At 32.6% G+C, this 24,696-nt stretch overlaps 1 protein-coding gene across 1 annotated transcript in view; it reads right to left on the reverse strand.

The window, feature by feature from the left end:
• TLK1 (tousled like kinase 1) overlaps positions 1 to 24,696 on the reverse strand; it is a 149,200-nt gene that overhangs the window by 43,118 nt on the left and 81,386 nt on the right. Inside the window, exons 3-6 of the mRNA XM_081261081.1 lie at positions 21,839 to 21,910; positions 6,442 to 6,517; positions 3,141 to 3,187; positions 1,307 to 1,402 (exon numbers count right to left, since the gene is read on the reverse strand). Coding sequence (XP_081117207.1) covers positions 1,307 to 1,402; positions 3,141 to 3,187; positions 6,442 to 6,517; positions 21,839 to 21,910 — 291 coding nt within the window. The remainder of the gene's footprint in view (positions 1 to 1,306; positions 1,403 to 3,140; positions 3,188 to 6,441; positions 6,518 to 21,838; positions 21,911 to 24,696) is intronic.

Here is a 24,696-nt window from a genome sequence, read left to right on the forward strand (position 1 = left end):
CTACCTAATGCCCAGTAAGAGCTAAAATCATACATTTTCTCCCTCTAGGAGCTTATATTCTAGTGCCATCAAAGAAATCTTAATAGTTTCATACTACTTAAAACAATTAGGGCCAGATAAATTGTTCTAAAACAAAAATATCAAAAACAAATTATGATGGTTCAAAAGGAAAAACAAAAATATCTTAATACAGAATTCTTAGTAACAGGGATAATAATACATGACCATAAGTAGGTTGATATCAATTTATTAATATATTCTATGATTTATCCAGTCACTAGCTTAAAAACACATTCATAGAAAGTAACAGATTATAGCACTGTATCAATGCTATCTATCACCATAATTATTAAATTACTATTAAATCTTTTGCCTACTTTGTATATGGGTTGTATGCAAGGGACAAAATAAAGAAAACTAAGTACACCAAGGGGTAGAAGCAGACACAATACTTGAATACATAAGTGAAACTATGATTTTCAAAAATTTCTAAGTTATCTTTAAATTGTTGAAAGCCAACTTTATTTTTCTAACTAGATACTGAACTTTCACACAAAGTAAATAAAAAATAAAATCCAACATGAAAAACAATGCACATAAAAGAACTATGTCTTAAAATATTACAAATAAATTGAAAAGTTATAAAATTGGCCAATGTCCTTCTCTCCTATGTTTAACTAAACAGCCCACCTTTTTCTTAAGCATTCCCAGAAATGATTTATACTATTATTTTCATGGTTAAGAAGTTTAATTGATAAAAAAGTTAGAAGTCAGAAATTAATAACTGACTACATAATGATTCAAGAGTTATTTATTTATCTCAGTTCCAGAGGCTCAACCACATTATTTTATAAAAACAATACTTATTAGATATAATTAATCCAGGAAATCTTTGGCAGCTCATTTTCAAAAACAAAGTTCTTTCTGGGGGGTGGAGGGGGATTGAACTGAGGGGTGCTTGACCACTGAGCCACATCTTCAGCCCTCTTCTGTATTTTATTTAGAAACAGGGTCTCACTGCATTGCTTAGTGCCTTGCTTTTGCTGAGGCAGGCTTTGAATCTGAGATCCTCCTGCCTAAGCCTCCGGAGCCATTACAGGCGTGTGTCACTGTAACTGGCTCAGAAACAAAATTCTAATGGCATCAGATTGTTAAAAAAGAGATTCAGCTGGACTCATAAAAATTATTTTTTAAAACATAAATAGTATTTTATATAGAACTTCCCAATAAAAACAATGAATTACAAATGTCATTCAATGTATATGACCTCCTAGAAGACAAAAGGCTACAACATGAAAAAACTTACAGATGAGGAAGGAGTGGAATGTGAATGTGAATTCTGAGGAGAACGGATTGCAGGAGGTATGCCTCTTACTGGACTTGAGCCATTTCCTCCCTGGTACTGAGAAAAAGAAAAAGAAAAAAAAATCACCATTCATTAAAACAGGATTAGATAATTGTTATTTTAGATACCTTATTAAGAAATAAATTAAATATAACTTATTTTATATGCAATGCTGAGGATCAAAGTCAGGACCTTATACATTCCAGCCCTAAGTATATTCAGTTCTAACTCATATCAAGTAGTCATTTAAGTAGGTTCAGAAAAAGCAAAACTAAGATCAGTTATGGTTAAATCTTAAAAGATTAGAATACTCCTAATCACAAGAACATGACAAGACTACCTCTGATACTTATTAATTTATATTCTGACAATAATTTGTTATTGTGGTTGATTCAAAGACAAATAAATTACTTCAGAGCAATGAACATGTTTTATTTTTTCTCTAAAGCTCAGTACAGTTCTCCTGAAAATGTTCCTTGAGCCAGTATGCTCCCAACAAATCGTAAATTGTTCACATGTGGATTTTAGTGAACATAATCAACTATCTTAAAACAGAATCATCATTCTCAAATCTATTAAAAATCCAAATGTTCATGGCATACAAGAATTACGTGGAACGAGTTCCTTTAACCCCTTTTAAAAAAAGTCATTCTTTCTTACAAAAGGCATGAGTTGGCTAATCTGTTTCTTAGCTCTCTCCTTCTCAATGTTTCTATATTAAGAACAGAAGAAAACAATTTGCTGCTACTGGCTTCCTTTAAGAATATAGTTTATTGTCTACTTCATTTTTTTAATACTTTTTTAAAAACATATTTCTTTTTTAGTTGTCAATGGAACTTTATTTTTTTATATGTGGTGCTGAGAATCGAACGTAGTGCCTCACATATGCTGGGCACTCTACCACTGAGCTATAGCCCTAGCCCCTCTACTTCACTTTTTAAAATACTCACTTAACTTTGATATAAACAGCAGAGATAGGACTTCTTAGTGTTCATTACACAATTTCCCCGCAATCTAAGAATTTTGTCTCACTATAGTGCCTAGCACAATGCCTAGCACACAGTAGGCATTCAAGAGATGTTTGTTTATTTTAATTGATTCTACTTTTAGCAAAGGTTGTTAAGAAATTAACACTGAGTGACTGACCTCAACTAAAGGGCATTAGGTAATTTATTGTCAGCAACAGTTTTACCTTAGATTCTATAAACTTGAAGCAATGGAGAGTTAAAAAAAAAAAAACTTTAAAAAATTCAGCTATTGCTTTAATCGGTCAATTCTGCTCTCACCCTCAAGTATGTATTTTTCAACTGAATGGATCCTATTTGTTGTTTTAATAATCACATTAATATGCCCTGCTATAAAATTGGAAGCCCAAAGTATTTCTATGTAGAAGGAAACATTCCAAATTGGCTAAAACTCCAAATGCTCACTCTTTATTGTTTTTAAAGACTCTAATACTCATATCTCTAGGAATTATTCAATCTCCATCCACAGGGCTCAACATGGGTGTTGTGTGACAAAGCCTGTACTGACATGAGAGAACTGGCAAACTTTTAAGTCCTTAGTTTCATCTTTTATAAATCAGAAATGTATACCAACTTAGCCTATCTAATGGGTTGTTATAAGTAAATTTGTGAGAAACAACTTTGAATGTTACATATGTGTCATGCCAATGAAAAATATCACATAGTACTAAAGCTCTGCTCAAAAGGTGACCCCGTGCTTCAAAGAAATATTTAGTTCACAGCAAAATTATACTGAATTAGGAATCAGAAATACTTCTCAATGAACTTACTTCAAAATAGTCGCTAATTTTGTGGCCACGTCCCCCAATACTTTTTCCTAAAATATAAAAGTAAAAAATTGTACTGATTTAAAGTCAGTCATGATTATCTACCATATATAACACCAAAAGGAAAATGTGCCAACATTAAATTCCTTACTGCACAAAAAATCATCTATTTAATAAAAAAGCATATATTTTAGTATGGTAGTGATAAACATCAAAAATACTGAATCCTTAGGAGATCAGATTTTTTTCACCCATTTTTATTGGTGCATTATGGATGTAGTTGTACATAATAGTAGAATTCACTGTTAAATATCCACACATGTGTACAATATAATAGTAAGAATATCAGATTGTTAAGAAATCAAATAACATATTTTAAAAGAAACACACCAATTTTTAGAAGTCCCAATTATTGTGAAATCAAGCAAATAAATGACAAGGGATTTCATGGTGTTTGTGTTAATGCTGATTTTTGCTTTGATACTAGAGAACAAACCCAGGGCTTGACCCATTCTAAGAACATGCTCTACCACTGAGCTACAGTCTCTAAAGCAGGTGGATCCCTGTTTTAACAACATTATCAACATTGCCTAATGACTACTAATTTAAAAAAATAATAATGAATTAAAAAGTGGTAACTGCATAACTGATAAGCAAATTCATTCTTGGTAGAAATAAAAAAAATTGAATTAATATAAACCAAAACATAATCCCTGTCAAAATGACAACATACTTCAATATAAATGTTATTTTGTAAAATGTTATTTTGATTTTCTAAAAAGTATTTCCAAATTAAGGATATGTTTTAATGAACTAAATTTTAAATACTAGTCTTAGGACATATTGATAAAATCAACCAAGTCACAAGAGATTACATTGCGCTTTAAAACATTTTGCTCTAAAACGGAGTCTTCATCCATTTTATAAATACTTAATTCAGAGCCTGTTAATATAAATGGTGTTTAAAGAAACTTTTGTGGAGGGGAGGCATCCATCTTAATCAGAACTACACAGAATACATGATTTCTTCAAGTTATAAGAGAGAAACTAATGGTATCACAGAGTCAAAAGATTTGTATAACATAAATAAATATACAACTATCAATTCAATTTAAATTCATGCATTTATGTATTTTAGCCGACAAATATTTCTTAAGTAGTTACTATGTGCCAAGTATTACTGAAATGAACAAACAATATACTTAAAAGCTCAAAAACCTTAAATTCTTTCTTGAATAAGGTAGAGGAATTTTTTTAAAAAACCAAACAAGTACCCAGATTTATAAATAGTACCTAAAAATTTGGAACAATAGTTTTGTAGCAATTCATTTAGAGGTCTGTCAGGACTATGGAACCAGTTTTATGTCAAAGGAACTTCCTTGCTATCTATGGTAACTTCCCTGCGGATTCTAAGGAGGTACATCTATTAATGTTTGGGGTTGTCTACCCAGAAGCCATTTCCTCAACCCTTTTCCCTTAACTTAGCTTCTATACAGTCCCCACTCCTAGTTCCTCTTTTCCTCCTTACCAGAATAAATATATATTTATAAATATATATTTATTTATTTCAGAGAAATCAAACAATCCTGTGGATGACAGGAATCACAAAAAGAAAAAAAAATCCCTCAAAACAAGTTCTTAAAGACAGGTTGGCTCAACCAGAAGCCCCATGCAATGTGAGACACTCTCTTTCTCCACACAGTCCATATTTGTAGGGGTAACACTTTATGCCATTTCCAGTTTCAGAGATGGGCCTGATTTCTCTAGGGGCAATAGTTAGACATTACTAGTTTTAAAATGCAAACATGATCCCATCTGGTCAATATGGTGATAGGGAAGGTTTGCTCTGAACCTGAAGAGGCTTACTCTAAATGAGTGGGGATGGGAAGGACACAGAAAGTCAGCCTCTCTCCAAAGCAAATACTGAGTGAAGAAGAGGAAATGAATAAATCTAATTTAGGCAACCATCCTAAAACTAGAAGAAAATCAGATAATTCTGTGGATGGCAGGAAACAAAGAACCCCCCCCCACACACACACACACACAGGTTCTTAAAAGATAGGTTGGCTCAAGCAACCCAGAAGTCCCACCTTCTTCTGGAACTTAGTTTTGAGGTGACTTTAATCTGCTGTCGAAATGGCCGTAATTAACATATCTTTAAGTTACAAGTCCCCTAACCACAACTTTGGCGAAATACATTAAGATCAAAAAAGGAGCCCCATGTCAAGTAAGATACAAGTACTACACATTAAAGAAAAGGTCCTATAAACCTAAAAAAGTTGTTAACTAACCACTTCTTTCCACAAAAAGACAGTTGCTACAAATATGTTCCTTGATTCAAGTGCCATATATAAACTGGTAAAATACAAGTTCATGGTACTTAGTCAACTAGAGATTGACTCCAAAACATGTAACACTAGATGTAAAAATTATCATCCTATATGAGTTAAGAGCCTAATTTATTTTGAATACCTAAATTAAACAATAGTACTGTTTTTGTTGTCCATTACAAGAGATTTTTTAGTCTAATGAAAATGCTTTTCTTAGCTCTTCTCACAAAAGGCAGGTATGTAAGAAAGGATGAAAAGTGGATATTAAGAGAAAAACATGCTTTAATTAGAATCTTTTTTTTTTTTTTTTGGTACTGGGCTTGAACTCAGGGGCACTTAATCATTGAGACACATCCCCAGCCCTATTTTATATTTTATTTAAAGACAGGGTCTCACTGAGTTGCTCACTGCCTCACTGTTGGTGAAAACTGAACTTGAGATCCTCTTGCCTTAGCCTCTTGAGCCACTGGGATTACAAGCATGTGCCACCTAACCCATCTTACAGTCTATTTTTACATAGCCTTTTTTTTTTTTTTAAATGAAAGGGAAGAGGAAAATGGAATACTTGTTTGAAAGTGAGATTTAAAGTTCTTATTTTAAAACAAGAAGCCATTTCAATAATATAATTCATATAAATAGAGATAAATCAAAGGTGATAAAGTAATGCTTGCCATATTTGGAAATGATACTTGACTTTCTAGGACACAAACTGAAAAATAAGGGAAACATCAAAAAGCATAAGTAACCTTAAACTAACTATCTATGGTACAAAAAGATTGTAGTTTCATATAATTATTTCTTATAAAATATAGTCCTAAGCTATTACAAATTCAGAAATTATACAACAGCTATCTATAGAATTCACAAAAACATGAAATTACTTTTTAACAAATTTGAATATTAATTGGTTAAAAATCAGAATGATTAATTGTAAGTGTCTACTAAGCTCGGAAGTAAGATATTGCTCTGCTTACCCTGACTACTTTCATTCTGGTTTTCTGCTTTTCTCTTTCTTCCCCTGGATGATTCCGATTGCTTCTTCTCTGGTGTCTATGAAAATAAGTTAACATAATTTTACATTATAATTATAACATAAAAATCATTACTATCAATATAAAAATCATTTTTATTTTCAAGGCCAAAAAGTGTTTTAACAGTGCTTATGAGAGGTAAATATAGTTATTGACCTATAATTTATTTAAATGATAAAACTTCCTATTCCATAAATATAAACAATTTCAAGTTTAGAAAAAAACTTATACATTTTACCTGAAACTGACATTTACAAAATTTGACTTGACATGCATAAGAAATCTGAAAGTAATTAACCTTTACAAGATGCCCTTCAAATTATTAACTAGATAGGGCAAAAAATAAAATCACCTTAACTTTTTCCTATTTCTTTTCTACTACTCATACATATTTTGCTTAGAAAAGTAATCTTGGATGAGGAAAAGGAGCAGAACACAAACTGACATGTTGAATTCCAACTAAAAAGTACCACTCACCTAAATGCCTGGAATTATTATCCAAAAACAATTATAGTAAATTCATAGATTGTACTGTAAATCAGGGGTCAGCAAAGTATGGCCCATGAGCCAACTGTGTTTAGCCACCTGTTTTTGGACAGCCCACGATAAAAGCATTAGCTTTTATTTTAAATGATTGATTTTTTAAAGATTAAAACCAAGAACACTTTGTGATATTAAAACTGTAAGAAATTTCAATTTCAGAATCCATAACAAAGTTTTATTGGAACATAGCCACTTTCATTCATTTCTGTATTGTACATAGCTGCTTTGACATTATACCTGCAGGGCTGAGTAGCTGCAACAGGAGATGGTGGAGCCCATAAGGTCTAAAATAGCTGCCTCTTTACAGAAAAACTTTGCAGACTCCTGCTCTAGATAGTGGCTCTGCTCCCATTAAAGGCCTGTTCCTTGAACAGATAGCAAGTATTTTCATTAGGCTAACACAACTATTTTTTGTGGAGTCTGACAAATTGTTTGCTTAGACAAAAATTAAAACTCAAGAGCAAAGGCAATGGCTCCAAGCCCTAAAATTCTAAAAGCCTGGTTAAGTAGCTCTGGTGCCTTAAATTTAACAGGAACTCAAGAACTATTCAAATAAAAGAATGAACATTAGGTAACTTAAAATAAATCTTTTATGGCTCTGTGGTCAACAAATAAGAAAGAAATCAAATCATATTTTTCTGTCTCTTTGTAGCCTTAATTAAATAGCATGAACAATAACAACCTAATTCTATGAGAATATATTTTTCCCCTAAGTACCATCCTGGGCATTTTAAGTTCTCTAACCTCCATTGTGCCAAGAAAATAAGAGATTCAGAGAGGTTGTACTGAACGCTACTATCTGAGTTCTCTAAAGATAAGCATTATTTCTCCTCCCCATCTCACCTTCCCACCACATATCTGGCACATAGTTATTACCTGATAATACATAATGAATAACTCAATCAAAGCTAAATCTACTAGTGTGGCAGGGCCAGGATTCAAATCAAATTCAGTTTTGCGTAATTCTAAGTCCTAAATGTTCTTTGAGTTTTCTTTATGTGACATGCTACACTTCCTACATCAAGAACTAATAACTAACTTAACAATGCAAAGATATTTCAAAATGTTATTGTTTGTAATTAAAATTCAGTATGTCCAATAAATTACCTATATGTTTTTACCTCATAAACCAGAAATTTTAAGGAAATATGACCTGTTAATCTACTTGGGAGGTAGTCTGATGTACAAGCAATGTAGAATACATGGTTCAGTTTAGTTCATTGTCAAAATTACAAAACTGAAACTTAAACAATAAACAATATTTATTCCGTTTTTCTAGGAATAAAAATATCACCAAATAAATATTCTAAATTAACATTTTCATGAAGAAACCTATATCTATCATAAAATGAAAGAGGATCCCTAAATAATAGTTCATTCATATCCTTCCCAACTTAATCTGCTAAAAAAATAATTTAAGGCAAGAAAATGATTTTTTCAAAATTAATCAATATAAAATTTATACTTAGTATTAGTATAAATTATGATAATTTTTAAGCAGGCAGGTTCCTCCTGGAATTCCATCTAAAATCTTGACTAGTTACTTTTGAATAAAGAAAAAAAACCTCACTAAATATTATAATTCTGAAAAAGTTATACTGGAAACAATATTTTTTAGTTAGAAAACTAAAGGAAGCATAATGTTCTAAATGGTCCCATACAATTTTCTGAGGACAACTGGTTCAATGATAGGCTGAGAAAGCTAACACTTAAGTGGGAGCTGAGGGTGAAGGAATATTCACCTAGGGTGAATAAAGTTAGATTTCTTTACTACAGAGCTTTCCAGAAATGTTAAAATGCTAATGCTCAGGCTATCTCAAAAGGAGGGATAGGGTAGAAACATAATATATAGATACAAATTATCAAACTTATCTAGGATAACATTCATTAAATACTTCATTGGATTAAATACTATACTTTCAAATATTTAAGATTATTTCTTTTTTAAAGAATAGATTGCTTAGCAAAACTTATTTCTCTCTAAGGCAACATTTCTTAGTATGAGAAAGTAGAGCACCCCTTTGGAGAAAATGTCACTTCATTAAAAAAAAAAAAAAAAAAAAACACCCAAATGCTCTCCATTATATGAAGAGCATTTGTCCCTTCCCATGAACCCTAATCTTTTTCCATGTGTCCTAACACTACTCCCTAGTGCTGACCTTTCCTTTTGTTCTCACCTCAGAGATCTTCTATTTAGATAAACTTAAGAGTTGTTCTCAGCACAAATAGACTATAATTTCCTAAAAAGCAAGTATCATGTGTCTGAATAAACTGAACAAGAGTAAAACTCTGAATCCATTATTTACTATAACCCTTGGCATGTTATTTAACTCAAGGATCAACTTTCTTATCAGTTTAAAATGTGATAATATAGGTATAGTTGGACTGTAGAGATTAAATGAGAAACATACTTAGTTCATAGTATCAGCATATAGTGGGTATTCAACAATGTCAGTTAAGTACCCAATTTTCCTATGTAAATGGCTACCCTTCTATCATATCATTTCAAATAATCATAAGCTTTATGTTTTAAAACCTTAATTATGTGTTGTATGCAAAGGACCACCAATTTCTGCTCTAATATCTTACAAATAATTTGCAGGACTTGCAAAATAGGTAATATTTTCTATTTAAGGCTCTACTTGACTATATTCTAGACTATAATCTGTAACACCAGCAGTCTAGGTCACCCTCAACCTTCAGGCAAATGTATATTGGATAGTTTTTTGGTTTTGAATTAAATAATATGAGCAACATCTATATTAAACAAAACAAAATAAAAACTTTCAGTGAAGCCCAGTGCTGCTGATTCATCCCAAGTCACATAGGTCTATTTGGGAATATAGAATGGACCTGGGGGGAGGGGGAAGATAAGGCAGAAACTCACCAAACACTTAATCATTTTAGAGATTGATGAGAAAAAGTTTGAAAACAGCAATTTTCAAACTCTATTTCAGCAATTCCTTAGGGGAGAGAAGGTTGTGCCCCCACAAGCTATTAAAGAGGAGGAAGAAGGAAGGGAAGGAGTGGGAAGGGTAAGATAAAGCTTTAGCCTACCAGAGACACACCCTGTGCCACCTCCACCCCTGTCCCTGCGAACACAGCATCCCGATTTTAATATAATAAGATTTCCTTTCAAGAAACAGTTTGTACCTTTAAAAAGGTTAGAAAAACTACTTATTCATTACAATCAATGATTTCCTTGAAGAAATCCTAAAGACTCAATCATACCATCCATGTCCTTAACAAAGTGTAAAATTTGCTCATATCAAATATTTCTTACATAGAACATTTTGAAGCTTATTATTTCTTTTGCTAATAATGCTGTCATTTCTTCCTTCTCTACTTTTTTAGAACTAGCTCACTACAACTGACCACAAATAAGGAAGGACTAGTATAAGGCAACATAGTAGGATTTGATTTTAAAGTAAAAATGGAAAGAATATAGTAATTACAAAGCTAATAAATTTCCACACACAATGGAACGCAGTTAGCAGAAAACAAAGAAAGGAAAAATTAGTACTCCTAAATCTATTTAGCTTTGTAAATCCCAGATTTGTAATCATACCAAAACCAGAGTGACTACTCTGGCATTTAAATGTTCCAAGACATTAGTGTGAACTTACACAGTATTTTCAAGCAGTTTAAAGTTTGTTTAATAAAACAAAGACAAATTTAAAGCACTCATGAGATGACTAATACAACTAAGCTAATGCTATAATTTTATTTGGAAATTAAGTCAATGATTATTAAACAAGGGTTTTATATCTAATCATGTGGCTTCTTGTTTTATGTTAAAGTTTTTTTTTCAGTCTTTCTTCAAAGCAAAAAAGACCAAGATTAAAGAAAAAAAAGAAAGAAAGAAATCTTAATGCTACCACAGAATAAGGAACATAAATCAATATGAACTATTTTTCTACAAGCCTCAAACTAGAGAGACATTTAAAATTACTAACATAAATACATTACAGAAAACTGTTACAGTATGTGAAAAGATATTTCAATATCAGTTAAAAAGGAAGGAACTTATTCTTCACTCTAAGCTAGAGTTCATAAGGTCTGACTAAACAGATGACAACCAAAGTTGGATATCATTATCTCTAACAAAATGACTAAAAGAAAATTATTTTTACAAAAGTTACACTACTAATATCTTTAATAAAATATTCAATCCTGAAACTTACCAGAATGAATATCTTTGGACAGACTCATTTAGCCAAAAATTGGTTTAAAAAATACAACTCATTGGCTATTCTATGATTCATATTCATGGTATCAAATACAAGGTTACATAATTGCAATAAATGGAACGGCAATGCAACTGATAAAAATAATCCTTAATTTTTACCCACATTTCTAGGCAAAACTTTTTGATCTAGATTGGGACAGGATAATGCTGGAGAAATATCTGTGTTACTTTAATAGCACATACCAAAACAGAACTGAACTAGAAAGGAAAATCTGGGTCCTTACAAAAATAGTCAATGTAAAGTAGATGTTCTTTTCAAGAACACTTAAATGGATAAAATGTCCTGTTTTTTTTTCCCAAAAAATTTTAAATTTTAAAAAACTGGATTAGAATATAATATACCATAATAAAAAAAATTGTTTATGAAAATTTTCTTGCTATTTTGTATCCTACTTACATTTTGATAAAAAGCATCAAGAAATATGTACATTTTAATTCATAGATGATTTTGAGCTGGCATGACCAAAAATTCACACAGTCTGTCTCTGTTCAAGCATTGAAACTTTAATATCAAGAACTATTATCTGGATTATATGTTGTGCTATGTTATATTATTACATGTTTGCTTGAATCTTTGGTCTCTAAAAGATCTCTGTTATATTGCTGATTTTAATATTTAATATAAAAAGGTCGTTTATGCAATATTTTGGAATCCTATCTTCAAATAAGAGAACTTCCTTGCCATTCTTAGTAAATCACATCAACAAATCAGCAATTTTTAGTGTTGTCTACTTTTTGCTCTATTGCCTTTATTATTTAATAACATGTAATAAAAGATGGTAGGGCACCAATAATAAGAAATTGGAGAAACACCAGACTAAAATGTGAGCTGTTTCACAGGGAAACTTGCTGTGTGCCAGTTCACAACACTTTTAAAAGCCTGAAGGATTTTCACTTTTTTTCACACATGTCCAGCATCCACAAGCATGGGTTTCAAAAGAAACATAATACTAAAACAATTACTCTTCATTTTTAAACCACCTTACTTGCTGGCTCACACTCTGGCTTCTTAAACTCTTATCACTTGTATCATTTAAATTTACACACATCAATGCAGGAACATACTCAAGTTTTCAGTGTTGATGAAAAGTGATTTTGTTTGCTGTTTTCTTATGTAGCATAACTATTAGCATTTTTCTTTCTCTTGCTTTACCTCTAAGGATTCGTTTGTTAAAGAGTACTATACCTTAAAATTAGAATAAAGCTGAATTTTCTCTCCTATTCAAATTATCCTGTCGGTAGTTTTCAAATCATACAACCAGAATAAAAAAGACATACAGACTCGAGCATAGTGGCATACACTTGTAATCCCAGAGACTGGGGAGGCTGAGGTAGGAGGATCTCCAAGTTCAAAGCCAGCCTCAGCAACAGCGAGGGGCTAAGCAACTCAGTGAGACCCTGTCTCTCAATAAAACACAAAATAGGGCTGGGGATGTGGCTCAGTGTCGAGTGCTCCTGAGTCCATTCAATCCTTAGTACTACCCCCCAAAAGCCATATAAAACAACAGCTGTGGGGAGCACAGAAGAGAAGCAACATTTCAAGATAATTTATTTGGGAAATTTTGGCATTTTGAGAGTACTTAGAATAGTAAAATATATAACAATGGTCTTGTAACTTTGCCCCATTGTGACATCCATGATAAAAGTAACATTTTACAGCATGTATAACCCTACAAACATTCCCTTGAGCACAAATCCCTAGGTTCTTATACCACAATTTCTTTGGGATATTTTTAAATGTAAATGCTGTCTCACAGAATGTGCACAATTAAATTTTTAGATGCAAAACTGCATTTTCAAAGACAGTATCAGTCTACTTTTACACTAGTACTATGACAATGTTTATTAATCTTTCAAAATCTGTATCTAATGGGTAAAAAAGTATTACTTTTTCTCTATAATAAAATAACATTTGTAACCAGAAAAAAGTGTGATTTATTTTTTAAAAAGTTGTGTTATATATCTTTTAGCGTTGATACTCAATGTTGACTACACACCAGAATAATTTACAAAGTTTTCATTTAAAAGTTCTTTGGGAGCTTCCTGTCCAAATTTAATTACCTCTAGAAGACCACCAAAGGAATTTTTAAAGCTCCAGAAGTGATGGGATTTTGATGTATCATCAGGACTAGGAATAGTCGATCTAAAATAATAAGTCAATATTTCCTATATATTCCACTTTATAGAATCTCTAAAATTAAAAACATTACTCCATAAAATCTTTTGTTAAAAATAGGGACCAAAATTGTGACATACAGCAGAAAACCAATTAGGTTACAACAAGTCCAATAGGTTGTCATGGTTACTCAGTTATTTTAGAAAATGAGAATTAATCTCAAAGAAAATTAGTAAAATATGCACTGTAGTCTGCTGACATAAAAATAAGCATTTTAGTATTTATAGCACTCTACTAAAGAATAAAATATTAAAACCAAATTTCTCAGTAATGTCAACTTCTGCCAAATGCCCTTAAAACCTAATCTAAAAGTAACATAAAATTAAACATTTGTGAAGTACAATTAGTCTACATTATTTTCTTGGATTGACAAATTTGATAAATACTATAAAATATCTTAAACCCAAATATCCCCCCCAATAACATTTTCACAAGACTAAAAGGGTCATTTATCTAACTATTAATTCCCATACTGCCAGACATTGAAGCCATTACTTTAAAATAAGACAAGATACTTTGGAATAAGAATTCTGACTTCATTACTTACTACCTATGTGACTATAGGCAAATTAATTACATTCTCTGTGCTTCTGTTTCCCCATTTAGAGATGTAAAATCTAGAAAGTTGTAATCCAGAACTTCAGTTAACTTGCTAAAATTTTCTCTTCTCTATTAATGGGATGATCCTTAACCATAGGAAATTTGCCCCCTACCACCAGCAGATATTTGGCAATACCTGAAGATATTTTTAAAAATTATTTTAAATGTTTTTAGTTGTAGATGGACACAATACTTTTATTTATTTATTTATTTATTTTTTATGTGGTGCTGAGGATCAAACACAGTGCCTTACACGTGTTAGGCAAGTGCTCTACCACTGAGCTACAACCCTCCAGCCCCCTGGAGATATTTTTGGTCACCACTCTGGTAACAGGGAGGAAGGGGGTTATAGGTATTTTAATGTGTACAAGCAGAGATGCTGCTAAGCATCCTATGTTGACTTCATAGCACAGCCTCTCCCCAACCCCAGGCAAAACTACATTAGCACAAAATGTTAAGGCTGAGAAACCTTGCTCTGATGAATATGGAAGAATTATTTGTAGCTGGCACATAAACTATCTACCTGGCATATTTTTTTTACTTTCATGGTCTCTTGAATTTATAGTGAAAATTTCCAGAGGCTGTATGACATGTGATGTCATCACACTGATGATCTACAAACTGTGTATTTCTGCATTCCTGCATTCTAGTATTATAATTTTTAAGTTTTTTCATTTTAAATAAAAGAATAAGTTACAAGGAAATTCAAGTTATTTCACAGGTACTTTTAGGCCTCATAATTCATGTTTGATTGTTAATGTTAGTACGAAAGACAACAGATTTCTCATTCCTCCATTGAGAAAATTATAAGTATTCACTGATGTTACAAAATACACCATTTCTGTTGCACATACTACCCTTCAAAACAACATAGTTATTGTACATATTGTATGATGTATATAAAGCAACACTGCTACATTCTATGTCAATAAATAATCAACTTAAAAATATTTAAGAGAGTTTTGGTAAGAAGCAAAGTGAGAAAATACTACCAGTAGGAAGAAAAAGAAAGGAAAAGACAGAGGAACCCATCAAGAAGACCATAAATATAAATCAGGCTGAAATATTTTAGTAAATAATTTAGGTAACAGGATACAGACAGCATTTCTTACAATTGAAGAGGGCACTAAGCTAGGTGTCCAACATTTTCAGAAATTCAACAGATTTTTATCAAAATAAGGTCATAAGTAAGGTACTTTATTTGAGGTAAACAATAATAAAAATGTAACTTTCCAGCTAGGTGCAGTGACACATGCCTGTAATTCCAGCAGCTGGGGAAGATGAGGCAGGAGGATCGTAAATTCAAAGCCAGCTTCAGCAAAAGCAACGTGCTAAGCAACAAAACCCTGTGTCTAAATAAAATACAAAATAGGGCTGGGAATGTGGCTTAGCGGTCGAGTGCCCTTGAGTTTAATCCCTGGTACCCAAAACAAAAAGAGTACCTTTCCATTACACTCAACCTATTCATCACTAAATTCATTTTTAAGTTCTCTTTTCTTTCTTGGGAGTTTAGATTATGGCATTAAAACTTCTCCAAGTTATAGCAAATATATGTAAACAAAAAAATAAATAATAATCTTTAAAAATGAATCTAAAAACCCAAAATTAAGGCTAGTATTACCTCTATTTTCAAATAGATCATAACTTCCAATTAATCTATTGTACTTAATTTGTTCACTGAGGGCCTAGTCAAGCTAAGAACTATTAAGAGGAGAAAAAAGAAAACATCAGAAAGTAGAAGTCAGATGTGGTGGTGCACACCTAAAATCCCAGCTACTGAAGACACTGAGGCAGGAGGATCTCAGGTTTGAGGATCTAAACATGGCAACACAGCAAGACCTTGCCTCACTGTGGGGGGTGGGGGGCGGGGAGAGAGAGAGAAAAAATTTAAAGAAATAGAAAATCAAGAGATGAGAACATATAAAACAAGATAAAACAGAAAATGTTCAAGATGCAATAACTTCAATGTACTCATAACTTGAAATCTTTAATGATAAATAATATAAAAACCCCAAATATATTTAGATAGACAATAAACAGTAATTTAAGGCCAGTGGATAAAGGATTAAGATTCGATAATTACCTAGTAGGAAATGGGGAGGGGGGATACTGGTTCTAGAGAGAGATTTATTTTAAACATATATTGTTCAACTCTGATTTAAGTTACACAAACATATTGTAAAAGATGAGTATTAAAGATTAAATTAAGGCAAGAACAGAATAATTATATATGTATACTTTAGAAACATTAAAATTATGGAGTATACTACATGTAAACACACATGTACAAAGAGACAACTGTTTTTCCAATATAAATTAATGAAGATAACATAATTCAATGAAGTTTATATTATGACAAATATCCCAACCTCAGTAGAAAATAAGTAAGAGAAATATATTCTAGGACATCTAAAAGTAGACAAAGAAAAATGGTTGGGACATTAAATCATTATAAATTCTAAAATAAATAATTAATCTTTGCATCTTGAGCTCAGGTAGGGGTTGGAACAGAAATTGTACAGAATTTAGAGAAAACAAAGAAAGAAGGTCATTGCGTTTAGATAGAAAAGAGTCCTACCAAAAGAACTGCAAGTAGGTAAATCAAGGTAAGTTTAAAACATGGTAAACACTAGTAATTAAGAAACATGGTGAACTGGGGTGTAGCTCAGTGGTAGAGCGCTTGTCTCACATGCATGAAGCACTGGGTTCAATCCTCAGCACCATATAAAAATAAATACATAAATAAAAATAAGATATTAGAAAAAGAAAAGAAACACGGGCTTCTTATCCTCATAAAATGAGGCAGCAGATAAGCTCATGACCATATTTCTAACTCCTTCAGGTACTACTCTAAAATGTTTATATAAGGCTTGGGGTTGGAAGGACAGTTTTGTGGTAGAAAGCTTGCCTAGCGCACGTAAGGTCCTGGGTTAAATACCCAGCATGCATGCATAAATAACTTAATAAGTAAATAAAAGATAACTCATTTTCACAATGAAGTAGATGAAAAGTTATTAGATATACCTGTCTGTGACTAACCTTGCCACCCAGGGTGTCTAGATTTCACTTGTTCATACCTCTTCCTGAAAAAGATGTTAGGTTTTGTTTCTATCCTTCTCTTTTCAGTACTTTCCTTGTTTCCATCACAGCTCTATAATCCTTCCCTTCCCATATAACATAGAAACTATTTCCTTTCCTTCACAATCAAGGTTCTGTCAACAGCCATCAATATTTGCTGTCAATTCCTCAATTACAACCCTTAATCTACTAAAACTAAGCCTAAGTGACAAATTCTTAGTCATTCTTTTTTAACAATCATACCCTTGACTTTTATAAGACATCTGACTTTACTCACTATTCCTCCTCCTTCATTATCTGTTTTTCTTCCCATTGTCTGCCCACCTCCATAACAAGGTACTCTTTTTTTTTCTCCAACCTATCTATCTCACTTGCTAATATCTCCAAGCATTACACAGAGAAAGAGAAAAACAGGTGTGTTCATCTATAAAAGCAGTTTTTAAACTTCTGGGTCTCAGAATCCCTCTACATATTATTGAGGACCCCAAAGAGCTTTCATTCATGTGGGTTACAACTATTGGTATCTACCATTTAGGATTTAAAACAAGAAATTTTATAACACTAGAATGTAGAAATACACAATTCATAAATCATCAATGTAATGGCATCATGTATCATACAGCCTCTGGAAATTTTAATTATAAACTCATGAGGAAATGAAAGAAAAAAAGTCATATAATTTCTTAGAACTGTTACAAAAACCATTCCGATCCTATAGACTCCTTGAAGGAACTTCAAGAACCCCTAGGAATCCTCAGACTACACTTCTGAGATTGTGCTATCTACACCCATCCATTGATTAATATGTATGGCCAAACACTTCTTAGTCTGACCTTTTCCCCAAATTCCAGATAGCTTCTACCATCTGCAGGTATATCCCCATTTGTTCATTCCACAGGTATTCAAACTTGATATTACCAAAATTCATTTTCTAGTGTGACAAATCTATTCATCTTCATTCTGTGTTATCTATTTCAGTCAAAGGAACTAAAGCTAGATACCTTTCAATCTAACTAGATACCTTTTAATTATCCTTTGTACCTTTCTTTTCTTCTTTATGCTAATTCAAACTCATCAAATCTTGCTGATTATAATTTTTAAATATAGTGAAATGTCTGAGCTTATAAGAAATGCAAACACTTATCCAGACCTACTGACTTAAGAATATAAATGATTCATTTGCACATTATAGTTTGATAAGCATTTGCCGGGATAGTGAAAGTCTTAGTAACTTCTCAGTAGAGAATCTAAAGGAGAAAACAGAGTCCAACAAACTTGAGAATAGTATAATTAGAAACTCTCTCCTTTCTCCCACTTTTTCACCTCAATATTAAACCTTGGGGACTTGGAGTTTTGTAATGAAAGTAGGATTCCTTAACAAAATGACTTTCCTAACAACTCAATCCTATCCTCTACACTGCCAAAAGTACACTGTAAAAGCCTTTTACAATTCTACATTGTCTTTTTTTCTCCCATTTCAGTGGTTCTCCATCACCTCAAGTCCAAATTCCATATCATGAGATATAAGAGTCTTCAAAACCTGATCCTGATTATCTTTCACTATTTTTGCATATACTCCCTATAGCGTAAGATTCCCTATTGGAATCACAAAGCAGCTTGGTATTTTTACGTTTCTCAGGTAATCTAAAGTGCACGAGGGGCTGAGAGTCACTGATCTATGCCTGTAACCAAGTTACTTTCACACCTGTATACAGAAGCAAAAGCACACTCTAGTCTCCTTCTGCCTACCTTTTTCTCATGCTTTGTTCTTTGGGATAAATTCACAGCCTTTCTTAGTCAATTATCATCTCTTTTTTGAAGGAAGCCCTTTTGCCTATCTTCTTCTGAAGACAGATGGAATTGGGAGTTGCCTATCTTTGCTCTCATATTCCCTTGTGCTTATTTAAATGTTACAGCACAGCACACCCTGTTCATAAAATGGTGTCTAAATATCTGTCAATCCTACTAGACACTGATCTCCTTTGAAGGACGGGATTGTATCCTGTTTATCTTTATATCCTGTACTTGGGCATAGAGACTAAAAGACAGCAGATATGCAGTAAATGCTTACTGAAAACAACACTGAATTTTGGAGCCTGTTCAAAAGACCTAGAGTGTTGCAAAATGAAAAACAAAACCACTGCCTGCCTATCTTGGTTTCATTATTAACAAGAGGAAAATGTTTTCATTCTACATTTAGAAATAAGTCAAATTCATACATAGAGTAATTCACATATAAGAAAAATAATAATTTCAGTTGAAGGAGATTCAATCTCCCTAACAGTGCCTATCACATGCTTTTTAGTTATAACGGAGGACAGAAAAAAAAATAGGATTCTGAGTGTCTGAAAAGAGTATCAGATAGAAGAATACAAAGTAGAGAATGGGGACATTAGCTAGGTAAAATCACCCAAGAGGGAATCAACAGATAATATGCAAGTTATGAACCAAAATAACATGTACGCTTTATATTAAAATATGGAAATAAATACCAGGAATAAAAGTTAAAAGAATTGAGGATGGGCATGGGTGGGTGGTAGAAGACAGCTATTTTTAAAGAAATAAACCTTCTTGTACTATTTACTCACAAAACCAAAACGACTATTTTAAAAACATAATGATCAGGGAATGGATTACCAAAATAAATGATATCAAGCTAATGGCATACTACATAATTTGCAACAGATTACTCTCAACCAATTCAGTTAACAAATTGTGAATATCTGTATTTTGATGTGTATGAAATTTCATCTCAAAGGAGTTAATTAAGGTACCTACTATAAAGGTAAAACCTGGAATTCGCTTTCCAGATAAGCAACTTCTTACATGGAAAAACAGAACAAAATAATAATAAAAGTTGATTCTTTGTATGTTAAGGAAAATGTATAATCTGTAGTAATGCCCCCAATATTTTGCCACTAGACTTATTAAAAATCCCAGATAGGCAAAAGCCAAAAGATTTTTTCAAGATTTTCTAGTACCCCAAACATGAAACTTCTACACAAATAAAACTTTGTACATTCAATGGTTAAGCAAATTGTGTTTCATTGCAAATGTAACTATAGTTCTTAAAACAAACAAAACAAAACACCAACATTTTTAAAATGTAGCTTTGGACTTCTCTAAAAGTAAGAGGAATTTTCTTATGGCTAACTTCTCTGAAAGAGTTTATGTACTACCTAAATCTATAACTTATATGGGGAGTATAGATACCTCCAAAGAATATAAAAGATATAATGGTTACAGGTGATCTAATTTTTTGCCTTTTTAAAAAAAATATAAAAACGCCACATTTGGTGAATAGAAAAAAAAAAACCTCAAAATTATTTTATTGCCTGCCCTTCTTAACACAAAAGACTAGAAAAGAAGAGCATGTTAAATTACTGAATACACCCAATTCCATGAAAATATCAAGAAATGTTCCAAAGACCAGGAAATAAAAAGTAAAAATTTCTTGATACAATGTTTAAAAAACTGTACTTTGACTAGAGCTAAAGCTGCCATTTTTAAGGACTTAGTATAAGTGTGTTTATTTGAAAAAATCTAAACTGTGATAATCTGGTGCTACAGGGGCTACTAACGCTTACCTCAAGGGAACCTACTGCAGATAAAGTCCCGTCACTTGCACAGTCCTTTCAGCTGCCTGCCAGTTGTCTCTGCGGAAGGGAAAGCCTGATGAGTGAGAACCCTATGCCACACTCCTCTGGAGTGTCCGGGTGCCTGCACAGAACTGCACAACTGTCTACCTAGAGATTCCTAGATGCTTTCAATAACAAAGGACTAAAAAGATGTCATCATTGAACTTCTCTTTCCACTGAACATTGAAACCAAAGGCCAAAAGAGAGTGCTGACCACCTGTTGGTATTAACAAGGTGACAGATCTATACTAACCCAAGAAGAAGAAACACTGAAATGAATTAAGCAGAAATAAGTTAATACTGACAGGGAAAATACAAGCACACACACACATAAACGTTAAACATTAAGTGACAAGTATATAATCTGAGAGAAAAGTCTATGGTCACAAAAAGTGAAGTTGTAGCATCAACAAATGAATGCTAAAACACAAAGAAATTCCTGTCTACCTATTTTTTAAAAGATGCCATCAAGTATATAATGTTCAAAATGAACTCTACCTGGGATTCAAATCCCTACTTACACTGTGTATTTTCTTAGTGGGGTCAGTAAGTGGGTATGAGGGGAAGGATTCATCAGATTTTTTTAAATGTACAAAGTGAAAACTAGCAACATGTTTTCATAAGAAATTCTAAAAGCAAGATAACAATGAATATCTGTATCTAAGAAAGTACACACACTCTTACTTGTTTTCAAACTAAGGAGAGAAATACAAAAGTAATAACAGAAAACCATCAAATGCAACATATTTCAAAAACCACCTTCATCTGATAGAACTATGAATAGCTAACAATGGTCTTCCATTAAAGATATCTGTATATCACTAATGTACAAGTTCAGCTACATAACCAAAGGAACAGTATTTTCTAATGTCAAATACAGTCTTCAATCTAAATATTGTGTTTCACAAGGTAGCACAAGATATTCCTAAAAGAACCTTAAATGCTCTAACTTCAGCATTACAACGATGGAGAAAAAGAAAAAAAAAAAAGCCCTACTTAATTAAAAGGTGATACCAACTTTTATTTTAACAGTACCATATAAATGGAAGTACTTACCTCTGATTCTTTGTCACTTAAAGATCCCAAGCTTCCAAAACTGTGATTAGAGCTTTCATTATTTGTTGAGGCCTGTTAAAAGATTTTTTAAAAGGTAAAAATTAGTAGTAATTTCAAATAAACATAAAGTACATAATCTATCTTCATAAATGAAAATAAAGTACGACTCTTTTAAGCATTGAATCCAAGTGAAATAAAAATAAGAAATACAAAATTCTTAACACTATCAATATCTTGGCAAGTTTTATCAAATAAACAAAGTTCTGCTGTGTTTCAGAAAATGACCCATTTTTTAGAGCACCAGTTCAAAAGCAAAGGAATTGGGCCACTGCTAGGATAACAAGATCACTAAAATTAGTACCCAATATAAAAATTAATGTATTGTTTGACCTTTAAAGTCTTATTTACACTCTTCAGTTCCCTCCATTAGTACCATTTCTATCATCTCATATACACCCCTTTGCTTTCCTTCATATTAATGAACTGCTCTAGATTTGTTGTTGTTGTTTTTTAATTTAATCTTCTAAAAAACTGTTTTACCATCCTGACCATTGCTTTGCTCAAGGGTTTCCCTATTTCCTGAAAAATTTTTGAACTGTGACAAACAGAAAAAAATGGGCTATCATTCTTTAGGACGACATCTGCTTTACTTCCAATACAGTTTTATGATGTTTATTATTTTGTGAACTCTTTTGTGCCATAATACATTGAATCAATGTCTTCCAGGAACGTTTAAAAAAAGAAGCCAACAGGCTAAGGCATATATGCCAAATGATGAATTAGCTTCCTGCAGGCCAGTTGATGCACTCACGTTTCCTTTTTATTTATTAGAGTAGCTTTCTACTAGTAAAAATAATAGTAATCTGACCTAATAGTAATCCTACTATTAATAAGTTACAAGGTGGCCTATAATCATCCTTACATAAATTTCCAAACTGACAATTACAAACATGTTCAGTACTATGCTGGATACAATAAAGGCTGTTTTCTATATAGGACAGTACTTAAATGCTTAAGATTTAAGAAATACTCGGGAAAAGTCATAATCTAATTAGGACAAGTTTGTTAAACCTAAAAAAAATTTATGACATCACAGCAATTAAGTGATAAATTAGAAAGATTCTGAATAATGGAAGCAGTGGCAATGTTTTTGAGCTTCCATGAAAAAAATAATATAAAACTAAATAGTAAATCAAAAACCCAGAGGCAACATCTACAACACTGGGTGACAGGAATTTCAATAAATCCCCACTAAAACAGTAGGTGGAGAAAAAAATCACCAACAACCAAAAGACTTGTATTGTATCATTATTTGCATGGGAAGAAGTAAAAAGAAACATGTCTGCCAGAACTGAGAACAAGATACTCCCCAAACTGCAAAGAACTCATCAAAACCAGCAGTTAACTGGAGTATCGAAGCTATAATTGGAAGGATTTTGTCCTTTAAATAGTGACTAAGTGCAAGGAGTCCACAGTGAAGTCTAAGACTAAGAAGTTGAAACAGTCTATCCTTTATGAATTCTTGAAACAGACCATTCCTTGATAGGGAGGTAAAATGAGTATAAAGCAATGGGTGTAGAATTAAAATTGAGCACCACAGGTACACATGAAATAAGTGGGGAAGAAAATGACCTAGAAATCTCAGAAAGCACATGCACAGTTTTGAGGAGAGCCCAAAACAGCAAAAGTAGCACTCAGAAAAAAGCCATCCTGAACCACATCTTAGCATACAGGACATCCAATTTCACAAAAAGTAAGCAATGGAAAATAATGTTGGGTCAGCCCCATAAAGTTGTTATAAGGAAAAAGAATAAGATACAAAATAACACCTAACAAATAAAAACATACCAGAAGCATACATCCACAAAACAGGTGAAGATTGTAACCTACTATTTCAAAATGAGCCAAAGGACTTTACAAAAATGATTCAAGGCTGGGCACAGTGGCACATGCCTGTAATCCCAGTAGCTTGGGAGGCTGAGACAGGAGGATCACGAATTCAAGGCCAGCCTCAGCAAAATTGAGGCGCTAAGCAACTCAGTGACACCTTGTCTCTAAATAAAATACAAAATAGGGCTGGGTATGTGGCTCAGTGTTTGGGTGTCCCTGAGTTCAATGTCTGGAACCCCCCTGTCCCCAAATGATTCAAGCAAGAAAGAAAAGCATATATCAGATTTTCAAAACTCAGAAATAATATACCTATAAGAAATAACAAAACTCAGAAAAGCATTAAAGATAAAAGAAAAATAGTACTGGAAATATATAAACCAAATGAACGTGGCAAATACATATAGCAGATAATCCTTTTTTTTTTAAAACCAGGGCTTGAACCCAGGGGCACTTGACAACACTGAGTCACATCCCCCGTCCTTTTTATTTTGAGACAGAGTCTCACTAACTTGCTGAGTGCCTTGCTAAATTGCTGAGGCTGACTTTGAAGTTGGGATCCTCTTGCCTCAGTCTCCAGAGCTGCTGGCATGCGCCACTGCACCCTGCTAACAGATGATCCTTTAAGGGATCTAGAAAGTATAAAGGAGGAACATTCTTTAAATTAAAAGAAAAAAGATGAAAAGAATTTGAGATAAAACAACTAATGAAGCAACGAATATTTAATATACAGGCAACAGAATTCCTAAAAGAGTTTTAAGAAAATAATGAAAACTACAATTTAAGAAAAACTCCCCTGAAAAATGAAATTTCATTTAAAACTTCTGATTGAAAAACAAACACAATATGTACCTAACAATATCAACCCAGAAGGCCAACATCAAAGTTTTCAAAAGCGATACTTTATGCCAAAAGAAAACAAAACAACATAGTCAAGGAAAGAAAATATGAGCAAAGTGCTTTATATTCAC

This window comes from Spermophilus citellus, assembly GCF_964194105.1.
Source record: "Spermophilus citellus genome assembly, chromosome: 11".
Taxonomy (NCBI): Eukaryota; Metazoa; Chordata; class Mammalia; order Rodentia; family Sciuridae; genus Spermophilus; species Spermophilus citellus.